Raw genomic sequence first — 16,948 nt, forward strand, 5'->3', positions numbered from 1 at the left:
GCAAAGTATAGTATCAGAAATTCTGCATTTATTCCAATTCACATAGCTAATGTGCACATGAGTTCAGCTAGTCATTTAAGTCTCTTTCAAATCAGCAGAAGTTTTTTTTTTTTAAAGAGCTGAGATGCTTAGGAGAAAATAGCTTTTGCTTATAAAAACAAAGAACTTAAATATCTTACACACCTATATCATTTAAATTATGCATTTATTATATTATTATATTTAAAAAGCAGCGTAAAATGAGGATCTGGCAACATTCTTAGAAGAACCTAGTTGAAATACACATACTTGAGATTTATTGGCCATTTGTCCTTAAGAAATTAAGAAGTGGAAAGCTTTAAAGAAGGACATTCTGCCAAAGCACAACCCATTAAAACAGAAGATGAAAGTATGAGTCATGGAATTATTGAGTTGGAAAAGATCTAGTCTTACATTTTAATTTTCAAGTGAGGAAACTGAGGCTCATTGTGAGGTGTTGTTTTCCAAGTCACAGAGCAAGTTAGTGCAGAGGTTGGAATAGCAAACCAATCAGAGCTCTCTTCCTCTCAGGGTGAAATTCATGAGTACAATTTTATTTCACAGGTTATTTACTTCACTGATTATAAAAGTAAGGTAAAGCTATGACTTATTGTTGAATGAGAATAATAGGTTGCAGAGAAACGTATAAAGTGTGATTTCTTATTTTTAAAACACAAGCAACATCTATCTATCTATCTATCTATCTATCTATCTATCTATCTACCTATCTATCATCTACCTACATGCCTACCTACCTATCATTTATCTGTTTGTGATTGCATGGAATTGGAGAAAAGAGTAGAAGCATATATACCATGCTAATATTGGATATTCACAGGAGGGATAAAGTAAGGAGTGGGGAAAAATGTGAGAAAATAGAATTTTGTGAAATGATATGTGAAAATGAGGATTGCAAAATTCTATCTATAAAATTATTATTAATATGTGGAAATGGAGTGTGCACATAGACAAGGACTAGAGTCTCACTAGAATATGCACACAGACTGACAATGGACATAAAAAAATAATTTTGATCAGGGGTTGGGTTATGAATATTTTAAAAATTTGTATAGTTAAAAGATTTTGTATAGTTAAAAGATTATTTTAACTCAAAACTGATAAAAAAGACTTAATCATGTATTCATTAATAGTATTCACTTGGCAAATCTTTAATTATTACATTGATAATTTGCTTAGGATTGTATATATTTGCTAAATTGACATATAACTTTTTATTTTACAAAAATAAAAGTAATGTATATTCACTGTAAAAATTTCAGAAAATTTAGGAGAGAAGATCATAATCACTGATTAAGTTTACCCAGAGATATCCCTAGTTAACCTTTTTGCATACAGCCTCCAGATCTTTTTCATGAATGTGTATTCAAAGATGGGATTATAATTTACTTTGTTATCTATTCTTTTCACTTAGTAATAAGTTATGACCGTATTTCCATGGTAATAGATACAGATACAATGTCATTTTTAACTAGATATTTAAAATTTCATCATAGGGAATTACAGTAACTCATTTTATAAATTTTCTATAAATGATCATTTGGTTTGATTCTATTTTTTGAAGCATCATAAACTGTGTTGAAATGAACATCTTTATATGCACTTATTTTGCTCTTGTCCTATTGCTTCCTTAGGATACATTTCTGTAAGTGATATTGTTGGGTACCATTGTTCTTAAACTTATAAAACATTTCATTTCCTAATTCTCTAGAAGATTATACTTGAGTATCAAAAACACAAGTAAATGAGAAGCCTTATATTATCATAACAGTGTATCATAGAAACAACTAGTATAAAATACAAAGTTTTTTTCATGGGTAAGTGACCCATGTTTATCACTTAATTCATTCTATTTTAGCAAGACAAATTTGTATTTAAAAACAATAATGATGATCCATAATTTATGAATATCTATTAGCTATATTTCAGATTACTCTTAATTATTTTTACCTCTGTAAAGGCTAAGGGCAGGCTACCTAAAATGTGCCACAATGGCATACTGATTATTTTGAATTGAAACTACTTGGGAAACAGCCAGTACAAAAACACTCAGACCATCCCCTGTACCCCTGAGAGCAAGAAATAAATCTCCCACATGGAAAGTACCCCTCCCTATATGAAGAAATAAAAACATATCTTCGTCATCAGAGATAGGAACTTTAAAGCCAAGAAAAACTGTAGAAACAAACCTTGTTACTTTTTTACTAATCAAACCCCTCAGCCGAAATGCTGCTTAGAATCCCTTACTAATTAAAGCTCTCAAACATCTGTTTTCTTTATCTTTTGTCAATTCCTCACAAATTTATTGTCTCTGTCTAATAAGTATAAAAACTGTCTGCCTTAGATCTCCGTTTCATTTTGGGGCCTCCATATGCACATAATAAAACTTTGATATTTTTCTCCTCCTGTTAATCTGTCTCATGTAAATTTAATTCTTAGTCCAGTTGGAAGACCTTGAAGGATAGAATAAGAATTTTTCCTTCCCTATGCCTCCTACTCTTTTACCAGTATGAGGTTATTAATGGTAGACTTTGCAAAATGCACTGATATTTATATAGAAATTGTTCAACTAGTTTATTTAAATATTTATTTAAAGTTTATTTATTTTGACAGAGCACACAAGCAGGGGAAGAGAAGAGAAGAGAAGAGAAGAGAAGAGAAGAGAAGAGAAGAGAAGAGAAGAGAGAGAGAGAGAATGAATCCCAAACAGGCTCTGTACTGTCAGCATGGAGCTCAATGTGGGGCTCAAACTCATGAACCATGAGATCATAACCTAACCCAAAATTAAGAGTCCAATGCTTAACTGACTAAGCCACCCAGTCACCCCTTAACTAGTATTTTTAAAGTGTCTTACAGTGAAGACTTTTTGCAGCTGTTTTCTAGCTTTATGGTGAATGTGAAAGAAGTATAGCCTATCAAAAATATCATCCATATCTTAAAGATACTTATATGTATTAGAAATAATGGGCCATTATCCACCCTTTGTTTCTTAGGAAAAAAGTTAAGAGAATATAGATAGAAGAGAGAAGAGAAATCAAAGAGGGGAGATGTCATCTATTACTGTATACTATGTACTAGAAATTTTGCTAACTACATCCTCATTTAGTAATTAATTAGATTTTTCCAATGATGCTGAGGGAAGGTAGATATTATTTGTTACAGTTATTTTCTGTATGAAGAAAGGATGTTTAGGCTGATGAGATGATTTCCAAAAGTCACAATACTAGTGATTGTTAGGGTGCATATTCAAACTTATGTCTACGTAGGTGACATATTTCTTACTCAAAAAATAAAGTTTTTAACAATTTGAGCTTCCCAGGGATAGGATATATTTTCTCTGGAAGTGGTGAGCTCATCATTATGGGAAGTGTGGGAGCAAATGTTGGTTGATCATATACGAAAGAGGCTATGGCAAATATTTCAGTAAAACTGAAAGATTGTACTTGCTCACTTATCTAGGTCTCTTCTAGAAGGTTAAATATTTTGTCGAATTGAAAACAATTGTACCAGTTCTAACTACTGATATATCACAGGTAAATATTAGGCCACAGAATAATACTCAACTATTTCATAATTCAGAGAAACCTAATTTCACAGTTGAATATTATTTGAATTTTGAAAACCAGAAAATCTCAGCCATATTCTATCGATCAAAATCTATATTATGTAGGTTATTTTAGTTTTTAATGACTATTCAGAATGAATAGTGTTAAGTAAATTTTAGTGTCTACTTTGCTAAGAATACAATTGTTTCATTGATTAAATACTGTCTCTTGATAAAGATTAACTCATGCTAGCCTAATGATTACTGTAATTCACATTTTTACATAGCTATTCTATTATTAAGGGATTTCATAGATTTAATCTATCTGGAAAAAAGCTAGTGAAGTGTTATATAAAACATAATAAAAATAAGTTCTCTTAATTTGGACAAAATAGGGTGCTTCTATGCTAACGTATTCTACTACCCACCTTCCCCAGTTGGTTCTATTAAAAATAGTGCTGCAAAAAGAAATAAAAATCAAAAATAAATTTTGCCCATTGCAGAGCTTCTCACAGAGAGGTTTTTAATGTGCAATTTAACAGTTCATGGGAAAAGGAATATTGCTGGAGGCAAGGAAAAATCTTCCTCTGAAAATAAGTAAAGCCCAGGTCATTATCAGCATTTATACATTCACTTTGGGACATAGGAGATATTTGGAGCTGTGGTTCATTTAAATATGACCACATCACGTGTACATTGGGAGGGCTTTGGGGGTGGAGCTGAAGCTTTCCATATACCAATAGTTAGGCTTTGCTAAGAGGAAGTGGTTAATTCTACACTTAAATACCCTCGCTTCAGTGCTCCCTTTAGTGCATATGAGCATAATTTAGGGCTCCCTTTAGTGCATATGAGCATAATTTTAGCTAAAGAGAAAGAAGCAAAGGACTGGCTTCCATTGTTCTGTGTAGGTAGCATACTTCATTGAAAGGATTATGGATTTCAGGAAGAAGCAAACATACTTTTTGAAGCAGTTGACTTGGACATATTAGTTACTTTTTCTGAGCTTTTCTTCATCTGTCAAATGGGTATAATAATACCTCACCTAGTTATCTTGAGAATTGAATGAAAAATGTTCACAGGAGAAAAGTGCACAGTATCTGATACACACTAAGAAGGGATTCTTCTTTCCTCTTTGTCATTTCTCTAATAGGAGAACTCTGGAAAATTGTAAATACTTTTTTAAAAAAGTGTTCTCCTAGAGTTTAAGAAATTATATTCCCATCAACAACCACAGCAGAAGAACAGCTATCAGCTGCACCTGATGCTTATCTAGAGTTATGTGAGCAAATATCAAGGGCCTGAGAACAACCAAAACATCATGGAAGAGCAGCTTCTGGGGCTGTAGAGACCTGTGCCCTAACCACCCAGAAAAGACCCTCTTTGGGGAAAGGGCCATGTGAGCACTCTCTGTTCTTGCAGACTACAGCTACGGTGGAGCTTAGATCAGGAGTAGAGAGAACACTTATTCTGCCTCAGTGAGTTCCTAAATTCCTAGAAACTCTCCATGGAGGGTCTCTATAGCTATGAGGGACTCTGAACTGTAACTTGGCCCTCAGACTCTTGGATGAAGAGGAGCAAAAGCTTAGAAAGTGAAGTTGCAGATTAATGTTAGTGACGGTTTTCAGAGCTATGAACTCTCCAGAAAATAGCTTCAGAATTATGATTCATCTATCCAATATAGACAGTGTATTTGATGCTAAAATCTTTTACAAATTCATTTTAATAGCTTTCATTTATAATTAAAATCTTAATGGAATTCATATCTTGGCGAAAGTAGGTTTTTAAAAGCTAAGACTCTAGAATTTTTCTCTTTGAATACAATTTAACCTTAAGTATAAGAAAAAAAAATACCTCTTTGCTAACTGCTACTTTCTATATTCATGTACTTGAGATGATTCCAATGCAGTAAGTATACCTGTAGTCTGCTTAGTGTGGCAGGAGATCATTAAAGACAATTTAGAAATAGGAGGGTGTTGATAAGATAATTTGTCACTCCTGTACTGTAAAATCTGCGCAATTACTTTGAATATTTGCTGTACATGTGTAATGATCAGCAAATCCTATGGAGTCCATTATTGTCTCAAACTTTACTTATATTTTTCCTTAATCTCGTGAAGAAGATCATCAACATGATTCTTAGCAAGTGTGACAATTTTGAGGTAGTTACAATGAAAATGGTAAATTTCCTAAATTGAAAGTGCTTCCTTGTGATACAAGGACAATGGTTAAGAAATAAAACTTTAAGAAAGACTCATGAAAGCAGCTTAGAATATGAGTAATTACATTTGAACTAAAATCTTCACTGATCAAAAAGACAAGCAAGGGTTCCTAAGTATCTTCCCGTGTAGTATACATCTAGTTAGAAAGATAAGTCATGCATACTTGGATAAGAAGGCAAGAGAATTACATTTGTTGACCACCTGCTATGTTCTAGGCTATAGTAGTACAAGTACATAATTTAATCTTGCAGAGGTCTTATGAGGTGGTTGTTAAAAATCTGAATTTACAAGGGAGGAACCTGAGAACAAATAGGTCACAGAGCAAGTGAATTGCAACTCTGGGATCTGAAACTGAGTCCACCTAACTTCAAAACTGGCTCTCTGAGAAAATCCTATATGCGTATGTGATGATGTAGAATGTACTATCATCACATCATGTATCCAGCATCACCAAAGAACATGATGGATGTTCTATACAATATGAGGTATTCAATATAATTGAATCCTACTGCCAATGCCAATTTCTTTGGCATTTGAATCTGATTTCAAGTGGGAAATCAGAAGTTATGTTCATGAAAATTGTCTACTAATATTATTATGAATGAGAACCTAAAAGAGTGACAAAACATAGATTGAGTAAACTTTATTTACTGTTATTTCTATCTTAGTCCTGGATAGCTGGAGTTGTCAGATAGGTTTCAAACTACTATAAAATTTCTGAGGAAATAAAAAAAAAAGAGGAAATGGTTTTCTATGAGTGGAACTAGTTGATGATTCACAGAGCCTGCTCAAACTTTGATCTGGTTCCTATTTTTAGGCGTGAAGATGAAAGTGTTCCAAATCTCTTACTGGTCCAATAAATATTTTGTTTACAAAATACCTGAAATTACAAATGTGCAGGTGGTGGGAGGGGCAAACAAGAACATTGAAACAAAATAGGAAAGAGCATGGAAAATGTAATGCTCATCTTTGATACATCACTGCTTCTGATTTTATTCTCCCAATCATCTTCTGAGGTTTTTAGCCACAAATGTCACAAAACTCATAAAGTTGTGCAGCTCTGTTAAAGCCAGGCTTGGTTCAGTTGCCTTCCAAAGCAAAATCTAGACACTGACAACACACACTAAGTAAAGTAGTATTTCCTCTCACTTATTCTAAATATACCTCCTGTTAATTTCATTGCAAATCTCTTCCCCATTGTCAAGAAAATAGAGAACATCCAGATTTCATAAAAGTAATTAAATCAAGTCTAGATTTTTCTCTTTTCTTTTCCAGGGTGCCATGGAGTTTTATAATCTCTTTTAGTAATTACTCTTCTCTGGTACCAATTGACTGTTGGGCTTCTTACTACATGTAAAACAACTGACACACCACTATTCCAGGGAGGACAGGAAATTAACCACAAAGACTATGAAACTAGCTGACATCATGAAGTTCTTAAAGGAAGGGTAATGTGTGTTTATCTTGATATGTCCACAGTGTCAAACACCACATCTCTCTCATGGTAGGGCAAGGTGGGGAGCTGAAATATAGTACATATCTACATGTGTCAGACTCTACCTATATGCCATTAGACACATCTCTACAATTTTCCTATATTAATATCTTAATTTCTGTTAATGGGGAAACTGAATGAGTTGCCTAAGATCAAACACTTGGTAAACAGCAGAACTGAGATTTGAATTCATGTCTATCAGGAGCTCCTGGGTGGGCTCAATCAGTTGAGCCACTGACTTCGCTCAGGTCATGATCTCACAGTCCATGAGTTTGAGCCCTGTGTTGGGCTCTGTGCTGACGGTTCAGAGCCTGGAGCCTGTTTCGGATTCTGTACCCTTCTCTCTCTGCCCCTTCCCTGTTCATGCTCTCTCTGTCTCTCTCTCTCTCAAAAATAAAATTTAAAAAAATCTTAAAAAAAATTGAATTCACATTTGTTTGATTTTTTTGTTTCACCATGTGATTCCCTGACTACACTTGGTAACCCAGTACATAGTCATAGAATGTATTTTCATGGGGTTGTCACCTCTCTAGTTCTATCTAGCCTCAAGAGGGAAAAGCCTGCAGCCCAGTAAAGTTGTAATTCACAAATGACCTAAAGGACAACTGGAATGCCACATGGTGCAATCACTTAGTGTATAATTAATATGTAATTAAAAGGCAAAAATTAAGGCACATACAGAACCAGTCTTTGTTAATAGTAATGAATCTTTGAGGACTAAGTCTCTACTTTCATTTTCATTATCACTGTAGAAAAATAATAAATAAAGGCAGGGTGTAGGATGGTGGTATGAACAGTAGAAAGAGGAGAGTTAGGGGTAATAATCTGTGGATTTGTTTACTACTAAAGTACCCTTAAAAGGCAGCTTTGCCTGAGTGGCATTTTTAATTAACACTTACCCTTATTATAGCATTAATCTTTCATTATAATCATGTTTATTTTTTTATAATTCTAATACTATCTGTTTGAAGAATTTTAGAGCATTAATGTTCAATGTCACCTAAATCTTCCAATACAGAAGCACTATGTCTCTGCCTGAACATTCTCAGTATCAGGGAATTTCCTATTGGTAAAAAAAAAATAAATTCTTAACTTCATATCAATTAAAAATCTGTATTCCTATACTTTCTTCAAATTATTTTGTAAGCATGTCTGAAAGAACTATGTGGCAACATATATTCCTAGGCTAGTTCTTTGGATACTAGAAAAATCCTCAATGTTTATCAGCCTTTCTGTGTGAGAGACCTGGCTATACATGCTATCCCAGAGCTAATGTCATATTTGTGTCATTAGACATATGCACATAATTTTATGTTTTTCATAATTTTTCAGTTTTAAAAATCTAAAACAAATATGCATTTCAGAAAAAAAATTGTCCAAACTTTTAAAACAATTATCACTTAATTAACATGGGGTCCAGCCATATTGGAATAATTTCTTACCTGTCCCAGCATAGAAGAAATGAGTAAGGTGTTCATCTAGGCCTGAATATTCCCTTCAGTGGCTGCAACCCCAAATTTCAATGTTGCTATTTATCCACCCAGGCCCAGTGCATCATAAGAGAGCCATTTTCCAACTTTCTTGTGCTTAAGAGTCACTAGGGATACTGTTTAAAAGGCCCTGGTGACCAAAGGGCTACAAAATCCCATAGCTGTTTATTCTATGCTATATCTGGACTTCTCTCTTACAGATCTTAATCCTATTATCTCTACAAAACCATCAACTATCATTACTAACTTAAACATGAGTTCTTCTAGAACTTAGCAATCACTTGTTTTAACTCCAAATTTTGTAGACCTGTATAATAATCTACAGTTATACCACTACTTAATGGCTGGATAGAAATGAAGCCAGTTCTTTGACTCTATCCAGAATAGTAGATTCTTGAGCATGAATTTGACTGTTATTTTTAGGTTTAGCTGTCTCGTATTTGACATCATCCATCAGTATGAAGGAAAAAGTCTTCAAAGAAAGTTTCAAATGGAATTCCACTCTGAGCTTTAGTTATAAAGAAGAAAATAATACTTCACAAGGGCAATATGTTAAACAGCGATTGCAAAACTGTGAAACATTCTGCTAGGTATTCTGGGATACATGAAGATAAGTAACACCTAGCTCTTGCCATACTGGAGCTTGTAACTTGGGGGTAAGTTGTTAATCACTTTGGCCAGAATGAATGGGACATTTCACTGAATGGGAAATCGTAGTGTATTAAGTCATCATACTCTATAACACTTTGAAGTGCTGCATACTTAGCTCTACACAAAGTTGAAACTCCATTAATGTTAACTGCCGTAGCACCTGGGGAAAAAAATCTCTCAAGTTGCTAAATCATCACACTTACAACTCATATTTAGAGGTCATGGCTGTTTGATGTGAGTGTAAGGAAATAATCTGTAGATACTATCATTATAATAAAACATGGAATTATCTAAAGATTCTTACATTTTCTAGCTAATTCTTGAGCACATTTATTAATTACAATGTAGAAGATAAAGGTTTCCTTACTTGTGGTCTCACCATTCATTTCCTTAAGTTCACTGTTAATTCCAACATCTATGGAATTCATTATTTTGTCAATCTGTGAGAAACAAAAGCCATATAAATAAATTATCAATTCACTTTTAGCATCACATTTTAAAACAATTTCCAAACTCCAGAAGCATACATTCTTGATATTATTACCTTTGCAATACCACAATTAAGAGTCTGGCTGAGAAAGGTTTAAAAGGAAGCAGACAATTTTTGAATTGCTTTTAAAAATATAAATTATGCTTCCCTTCCTTAAACTTTCAAAATCAGACTGCCTTTTCTTTATATTTCCTAAAATGAACTTTGGACCTTCGTGGGTCCGTAAGTTAGGAACTGTGTATTCTTTAAACTCAGAAAGTGATGGGGCTAAGGGATAAGTTCATGTGAAGATGTTCATTCTGCCAGGCATTCTTCCTCTTCCATCTGAGAGCATGCATGTCTTTTGACCGGTGAAAGGGTGGGTTTCATCTGTGGGTATGGCCATTGGAACCAAATGGCTTGACCAGCCACAAGCTTAATTTGTGGCATGGCATGCAATCACAAGAATCCAATTGTAGAAACACCTTAATTCTAAGAGATAAGTTCAATGTTAATTAATTCTGCTGCATTGCAGAAATGATATCAGATGTTATTCACGGAATTAATAAATATAAGAAATGGGGAGACTTGAATAAACTATCAGTCAAGTAGGAACAGTATTTATAGGCAGATATGACTAAGTTTTAGTCATTTATGGTTTAATCCCACTCATCATCCTAGCAACGTGTGTAAGACAGCAGGTTTCAGAAAGGGCAATAAGCATTACTTAAGTGCCCTATTTTGTCACCCTGAAACAGATGCAGAGAAATTAAGTGGTTTTCCCAAATAGCTCAATTCAGAATGTCAATATCAGACATCTCTAGGTTTCAGGTTTCGGAATACTAGAGTGACCTATTGTGCTTCAAAACCCAATCCAACTGGCGCAGTCTTTTGAGAGAAAAAAATGTGAAACATTAGAGTGAAAGGCTAAGTGGGAATGTGGTCCATTCTCTAAAGAAATTCAAGAAAAGGCAAGGAACTTCATTATTTTATGATGTAGTCCTCCTTAGGGACAAAGGATGATATTTCATAACCTTTCAAGGGCACTTACTTTCTGAGTAATTCTATAAAATGGAAGACTTTGTCTTTAAGTACAGTTTGAAGTTTTTTTTTTTTTAAGTGTTTGTATTTATTTTTGAGACAGAGAGAGACAAAGCATGAACGGGGGAGGGTCAGAGAGAGGGAGACACAGAATCTGAAGCAGGCTCCAGGCTCTAAGCTGTCAGCACAGAGCCTGATGTGGGGCTCGAAATCACCAACTGTGAGATCATGACCTGAGCCGAAGTCAGATGCTTAACCGACTGAGCCACCCAGGCTCCCCTAAGTAGAGTTTAAATTAGTGATACTCGATCTCAACATCTTTTTCCTTAATCTCTCTGGTAGCTGTAAAAGGGAAATATTAAGTAATTTGGGTTTGTTGTATGGAACTTGGGGAAGAGCCAGAACTATTCCGTTTACCATTAAGGTTAAGATTATAAGGAGCTCTTCTGAAAATATAAGATACTTTAAAGAAGGGAGACAAGCTAACAAAGAATTCAGTAAGTAGCAAAATGATACAGAACATCAGAAATACAAAGACTTCTCAATTTGTCAGCTGCAGTGCTTGGTAGGACATACTGTGAACATTCTCTTGTACCTCATAGCTAGTTATTACTTCTGCTTGATATCAATTTCTATGGAAACAATAGATTTCTCCACACGTGTGGAATTGTGTTTGTTTTTACAATAGCTGCAAAATTATCATGTATAACCCCTAGAACCTTGCCCTTCTACTTGGAACTGTATGCATCTGCTTTTTTTTTTTCTTTTTTTTTTTTTTTTGCCTCTGAAAGACTTAAAACTTAAAACCTTCCCCCAAACCTCCTTTGACCCCAAAGCCTTATATAAAGAACAACAAGAACAAGTCTTACTTCTTCCCATTCAGAAGTGAAGGATGGTGTTCTTTCAGAATTCCCTTTAGAAGTATGTTCAGCAGGTGAAGATTCACTCCAGTTAACTCTTGGTGTTTTCTCATTTGAAGGGTATGCAATGAGATCAGAATCCGATTTAGAGACATTTTTTGATAAATGCATGTCAATCAGGGCTTTTGGCAATGATCTTATTCTCCCCAGGGTACAGGCTCTTTCCACAAATCCTCCCGTGTTCACAATCCACTGGTCTCCATTCCGGGATCCACTTCTAGTTGTTCTGGCGCCAACAATAGTATGGTTTTCAAGTTGGTTGCTTTTTTTGTGAAAAATTGTTCTACTGACCACTTTGGGTTTAATTTTCTTTACCAAAGGTTCTGAGTTATTTGCTATTGGAGACTTCTTGAAAGGCAAAGGACTGTTTGCTGAACTGACTTCATCTTGTCCTTCTTCACGTTCATCTCTTTTCCCATAGAGATGAAATGGATTTTCAGGGGACTCACAGGCTGGAGAGGATCCATGCAGAAGGCCTGCAAATTGCCCAGGATCATATTCTTTTGGAGGATCGCTATCCTCCTGTTGAGAAGGGTCATCTGCAAAAGAGAAGGGCATCAGGATGGCTGTTTATAAAGACTCCAAAAACCCTGATACAATAGCAGTGCCTTTTAAATTTGTGCAATATCCAGACATTTAATTTGCTGCTACACAATGATATCCTCACCCTATGAAACACCCACGACCCCATAGTACCATGTATAAAGTGAATTCGTGTGTGTGTGTGTGTGTGTGTGTGTGTGTGAACCAGATATTCCTGACATACCTTTGGATGTATTTCAAAGATATGAATTGAGTATTAATTGAGTAATTGCATACTGTTCTTCCTTGTCCCCAGAGCATATATTTTATATTGAATACTAAAACTGGGTTTTCTTAATTTGAAAAAATTCCCGTGTCTAAACCCTCACAATAAATGAATCATTGTGCAGTAGGAGGACATCAGACAGGTAAATCAAGATCATACATAATGATATCCCTTTGCCCTTCTCCCAGAAAATAAATTCAGAAACAAAATCTTGAAAAGAAACATAATTAGAAGTTATTTAAATAGTATCACTTTAATAGTATCACTTTAAGTATAATATTAAGAATAATTCTATAAATTATAATTTAGACAAAAAGGATTTGTTCAGGCTTAACATAAGCAAACAACGTAATCCATAATATCACTAAAAAGCCAGATGCTTTTAAAATAAACTGATGTTGAGTTATTAACACAAAGCCATCTTTTTCTTTCTTCTCTGAAATAGCATCAGTTATTTTTTAATTTCTTCAGATCTTTGAAAATGTAATGCAGAAAAGAAAAAAGAAGAATTTATTGCTTTGTAAGTTTTTAAAGATAAAACATAAATGTTCTCTGAGACTTAAAATATACCATGCTTTTTTATGACCTAATTTGTCTTTTAAAGATATAGTGTGTAAAACCCTGGCCAAATAACTTAGCAAAGGAAGTCAATATACCTTTTTGATTGGTCATTTTAATTCATATAGCTAAATATGTACCACAATCAAAAGTTAAATTACCTGATAAGCCTATAACCCAATCTTGTGAAAGAGTCAAAAATAGCCAATATGGTAGATAATAACAACAAATCCAAAGCTGACTTGCTGACTTACACTTTAAAGAAGTTGGTTAGTATTATAAACCCCAAACACCAAAGTTTTCATAAATTAATAAGTAACATTTAACAGGTATGTGCTATTTACTAGGCACTGACTTAGGGATTATATTTACAAGATCTCATTTGATTTGTATAACAATTCTGTGAAATGATTAATAATAATCATGAGTATCTGATAGAGATATAACCAGAATATTGCATTCATATATTTAAACAAATTGGCAACCATAATTAAGTCTCAATAGATATTTGCCCAGAGGATGCCTCATACAAATCAACTTTATGGTAGCTTGGCCCCAAGTCCCTATACTGTTCTATCCCTACGATCTGATGAAGCAGGTTTGCTCCTGGCCTTGAATATCCCTGGACCTAACCCTCTTTCCTGCTGGGCTTTTCCAAGCAGACCATGTCCCCCTGCTCCAACCTATCACAACAATATCTTGAGATGGAAGAGAGGAGTGCTAGGAAGAGAGGTCCAAGAGATAACAGTCTAAAGGAGGAATACTCTGTGCCCACCCAATGCTATAATACTCACTCTGTCTTCCCACAAAAACTGCATCCCTTTCCAGTGTAACAACACTATACCCTTGATAACTCCTGTCCTTCCCTCATGACTGAGACCCTTCCTGAGGTAGAACAGTGAATGGAGAGTGAGTTAAGGCACCTCTGAACTCTCTCTAAAGGCTAGAGTTTATGGCCTATTATATCCATTTTTTGGAAGTAAAAATGAACACTTAGGCAACTTAAGTTCCTGAAGTTTCTAGCTAGTAAACAGTTAAGCTGAGATTCAAACTAAGATCTAGCAGATTCCCATATCCAATGGCCTGGAAAATAAATTACCATTCAGATAAAAGAACAATCTACATTTCAAAGACAAGCAAGTAAACCCTTTGTGGGAGGGGACTTATTTTCTTCTGTTTATGACTGTTCCTGGAATTTGGATAAGTGGACTAAAAAAGGTTTTTTTTCACCACCATGAAGCAAGATAATACCAAGAGGAAATAAAACTTGGCATTCTGTTCCAATGTATTTTCTTTTTCTTCCTACGCTACTTGGATCCATAGTCCTTTACAACATAACAGGTTGGTTTGGATGACAGTAATGGGTAAACAATGTGAAAGGAAGGAGGAATTCAGAAATAAGGAAGTTTAGAATTTAATTTGAAACTTGCTGAAGAAGGCTAAAGGGTGTGATTATGAAAAGAAAATTGAAAATAATCAGCCTATTGTGGGAAAAAAGGTTCTTTCAATCTCAGTCAAGAGGTTTTTGACCATATTCATGATAAATAAGAGTTTTAGGGGCATAATATTATTTAAAGTTTTCTGTGAATATTATTATTAGGTTATCATCCCCTCTCTGGTTTCACCAAAATGATGATAATCACAACCCCAAAATGCTTTATACTGTCCAAGTCCTCTAGTGATAAGCAGTGACTTTCCTAAGTAAAAGAAAATTTAGTTATTAGCATATAAGCTTTGTATTTTGAATAATAGTTCTTAGCATCATGATAGTTGGTAACATCTTTGCTAAGAGTTGTCAAAAGGCAACTTGCTTATTTCAGTGGCCAAACTCTAAGGATTACTCAAATCAAAGAGAATGAGAAGTTGACATAAAACCCCCTGAAATGCGTATTTGGTAGACTGATGGCATGGCCCAAATCTGCAATGGCTCCCAAAGCCACACCCTACACTGTATCCTTTCCTCCCACCTGACTCTGGGTAGGGACACATACCTTGCTTTGGCCAATGGAGCAATTGTACATATAATATAAGCAGAGACTTGAAAAGCACTTGTGCATTAGGGCTTGTTCTCTTGCTGCTCTTGCAAACTTGCTGCCATGTGAATAAGCCCAGACTTGTCTGATGGATGATGAAATACATTACTCAGCTATTTGAAATTGTAGGTTTTATTATTTTCCAAGTTTGATAAGGCTAACAGATCAGGAGACAATTGCCATTGAAAAGATAAATTGTTATAGATCCCAAGAGGAGGAGGACAGGGGAAACACCAGGGTTGGTTAGGAGGCAGAATGAGCTGGGGAAAAGGTGAGCAAGAGCCTTTGTTGTGATTTTTATATGAAGGAGTGGAGAAACAGGGTAAACAGGTTTAGGAGTGGCTAGTTTGAATCATTTCAGCAGCTTCTAGAGCATAGGAACTGTCCCTAGTCGTCTGGTCCTGGTGTGAAAAGTGCCCCAGAGCATGAGAGCCTAATAAAGATAGTAGGGGGTGGGGATATGGCTGTGGATTGTTTGGTTTGCATATGAAGGCCATGTTGACTATCTCTAAGATTTAGCTAAACTTGGGAAGGGCAGTTCCTCCAGGGTCAGAAAGGTCCCAAGATGTCAAAGAATCAAAAACAAAAACAAAACAAAACAAAACACTCCCAAAATAAAAAGGCATGGTTAATACACCAGCCATTTCTGTCATCTTAGACAACAGTAAGCCTACTTCCAGACATTTGAGTGAGGTCATCCATGACTAACCAATCTTAGGCCAGTATGCCTATTGACCCAGCCAAGATTAGCTGAGGCTGACCCAGACCAGAAGAAAATACCCACTAGAATCATGAGCTAAATAAATGGCTGTTAGTTTAAGCCATTAAGTTTTGGAGTGGTTTGATATTCAATGATAGATAAATGATTCAGCCTGTAACCCAGTTTTCAAAGAAGAATTAATACACTGTTCAAAATACATTCTGACAATGCAGTGTTTATATTTTCATATCTGCAAAGATAGTAATTGTGTACACCTATAAGTGTTGTGAAGACTTATTAAAATAGTAGAAGTATGCCAATGGCATAGAACACATTAAATGTATGCTTATGTTATTTCAACAATTTTTAATCTAAAGGATTTCGTTTTTACAAATAAATGTAGTAGTAGTGATTATATTAAACACTCAGTAAAGATTGTTATTTTGACATGGCAAATATATGGGATTTACTTCTTTGTTTATGCTTGTGTATTTTTAAAATATACTTTGGAGAGGATTTTTGCATTTTCTTACTATTTATTTAGATGTAATTGAGGCAGAGTATATAGATTAAACTGTTTTCATAACTTGTCCTATTTAATTTCACACTTCCCTGTTGATAAGTGTATATTTCATGCCAAGGTACAGAACTAAATATGTGTGAATTTCAATCTGATAGTTACTCAAAGCATCATTAGCATTTCAAAGAAATGTCAGAAAAAGTATCAAATAGTAAGTAGTTCAATTTCTTTTTACCCATTTTTGCCCCTGATCTTTATCACCCATATAAATACCTGAATAGCAATAAAATCCCAAATTTCATGTTAAGATAAAAACAAATAATGGAAAATGAGTGATTTTTTTCTTATATTATAAATCATAACTTTTGTCTATTGGGTCATTTTATTCCTCTTTAGAATATAAAAAATTTCTCCATTTCCAGGGATTTGAGCGCTGATATTAATAGAAAATCTGTGATGTTGGT

The 16,948-nt window shown here is 34.6% G+C and overlaps 1 protein-coding gene across 18 annotated transcripts in view; it reads right to left on the reverse strand.

Annotated features, from left to right (window-relative positions):
* Positions 1 to 16,948, reverse strand: part of ANKS1B (ankyrin repeat and sterile alpha motif domain containing 1B) — a 1,072,204-nt gene that overhangs the window by 437,693 nt on the left and 617,563 nt on the right. For all 18 annotated transcript variants that reach the window (XM_011284166.4, XM_019835377.3, XM_045062214.1 and 15 more), the window contains 2 exons: positions 11,815 to 12,404; positions 9,803 to 9,875 (listed from right to left, as the gene is read on the reverse strand). In XM_011284166.4, coding sequence (XP_011282468.2) covers positions 9,803 to 9,875; positions 11,815 to 12,404 — 663 coding nt within the window. The remainder of the gene's footprint in view (positions 1 to 9,802; positions 9,876 to 11,814; positions 12,405 to 16,948) is intronic.

This window comes from Felis catus, chromosome B4 (genome assembly GCF_018350175.1).
Source record: "Felis catus isolate Fca126 chromosome B4, F.catus_Fca126_mat1.0, whole genome shotgun sequence".
NCBI classification, from domain to species: Eukaryota; Metazoa; Chordata; class Mammalia; order Carnivora; family Felidae; genus Felis; species Felis catus.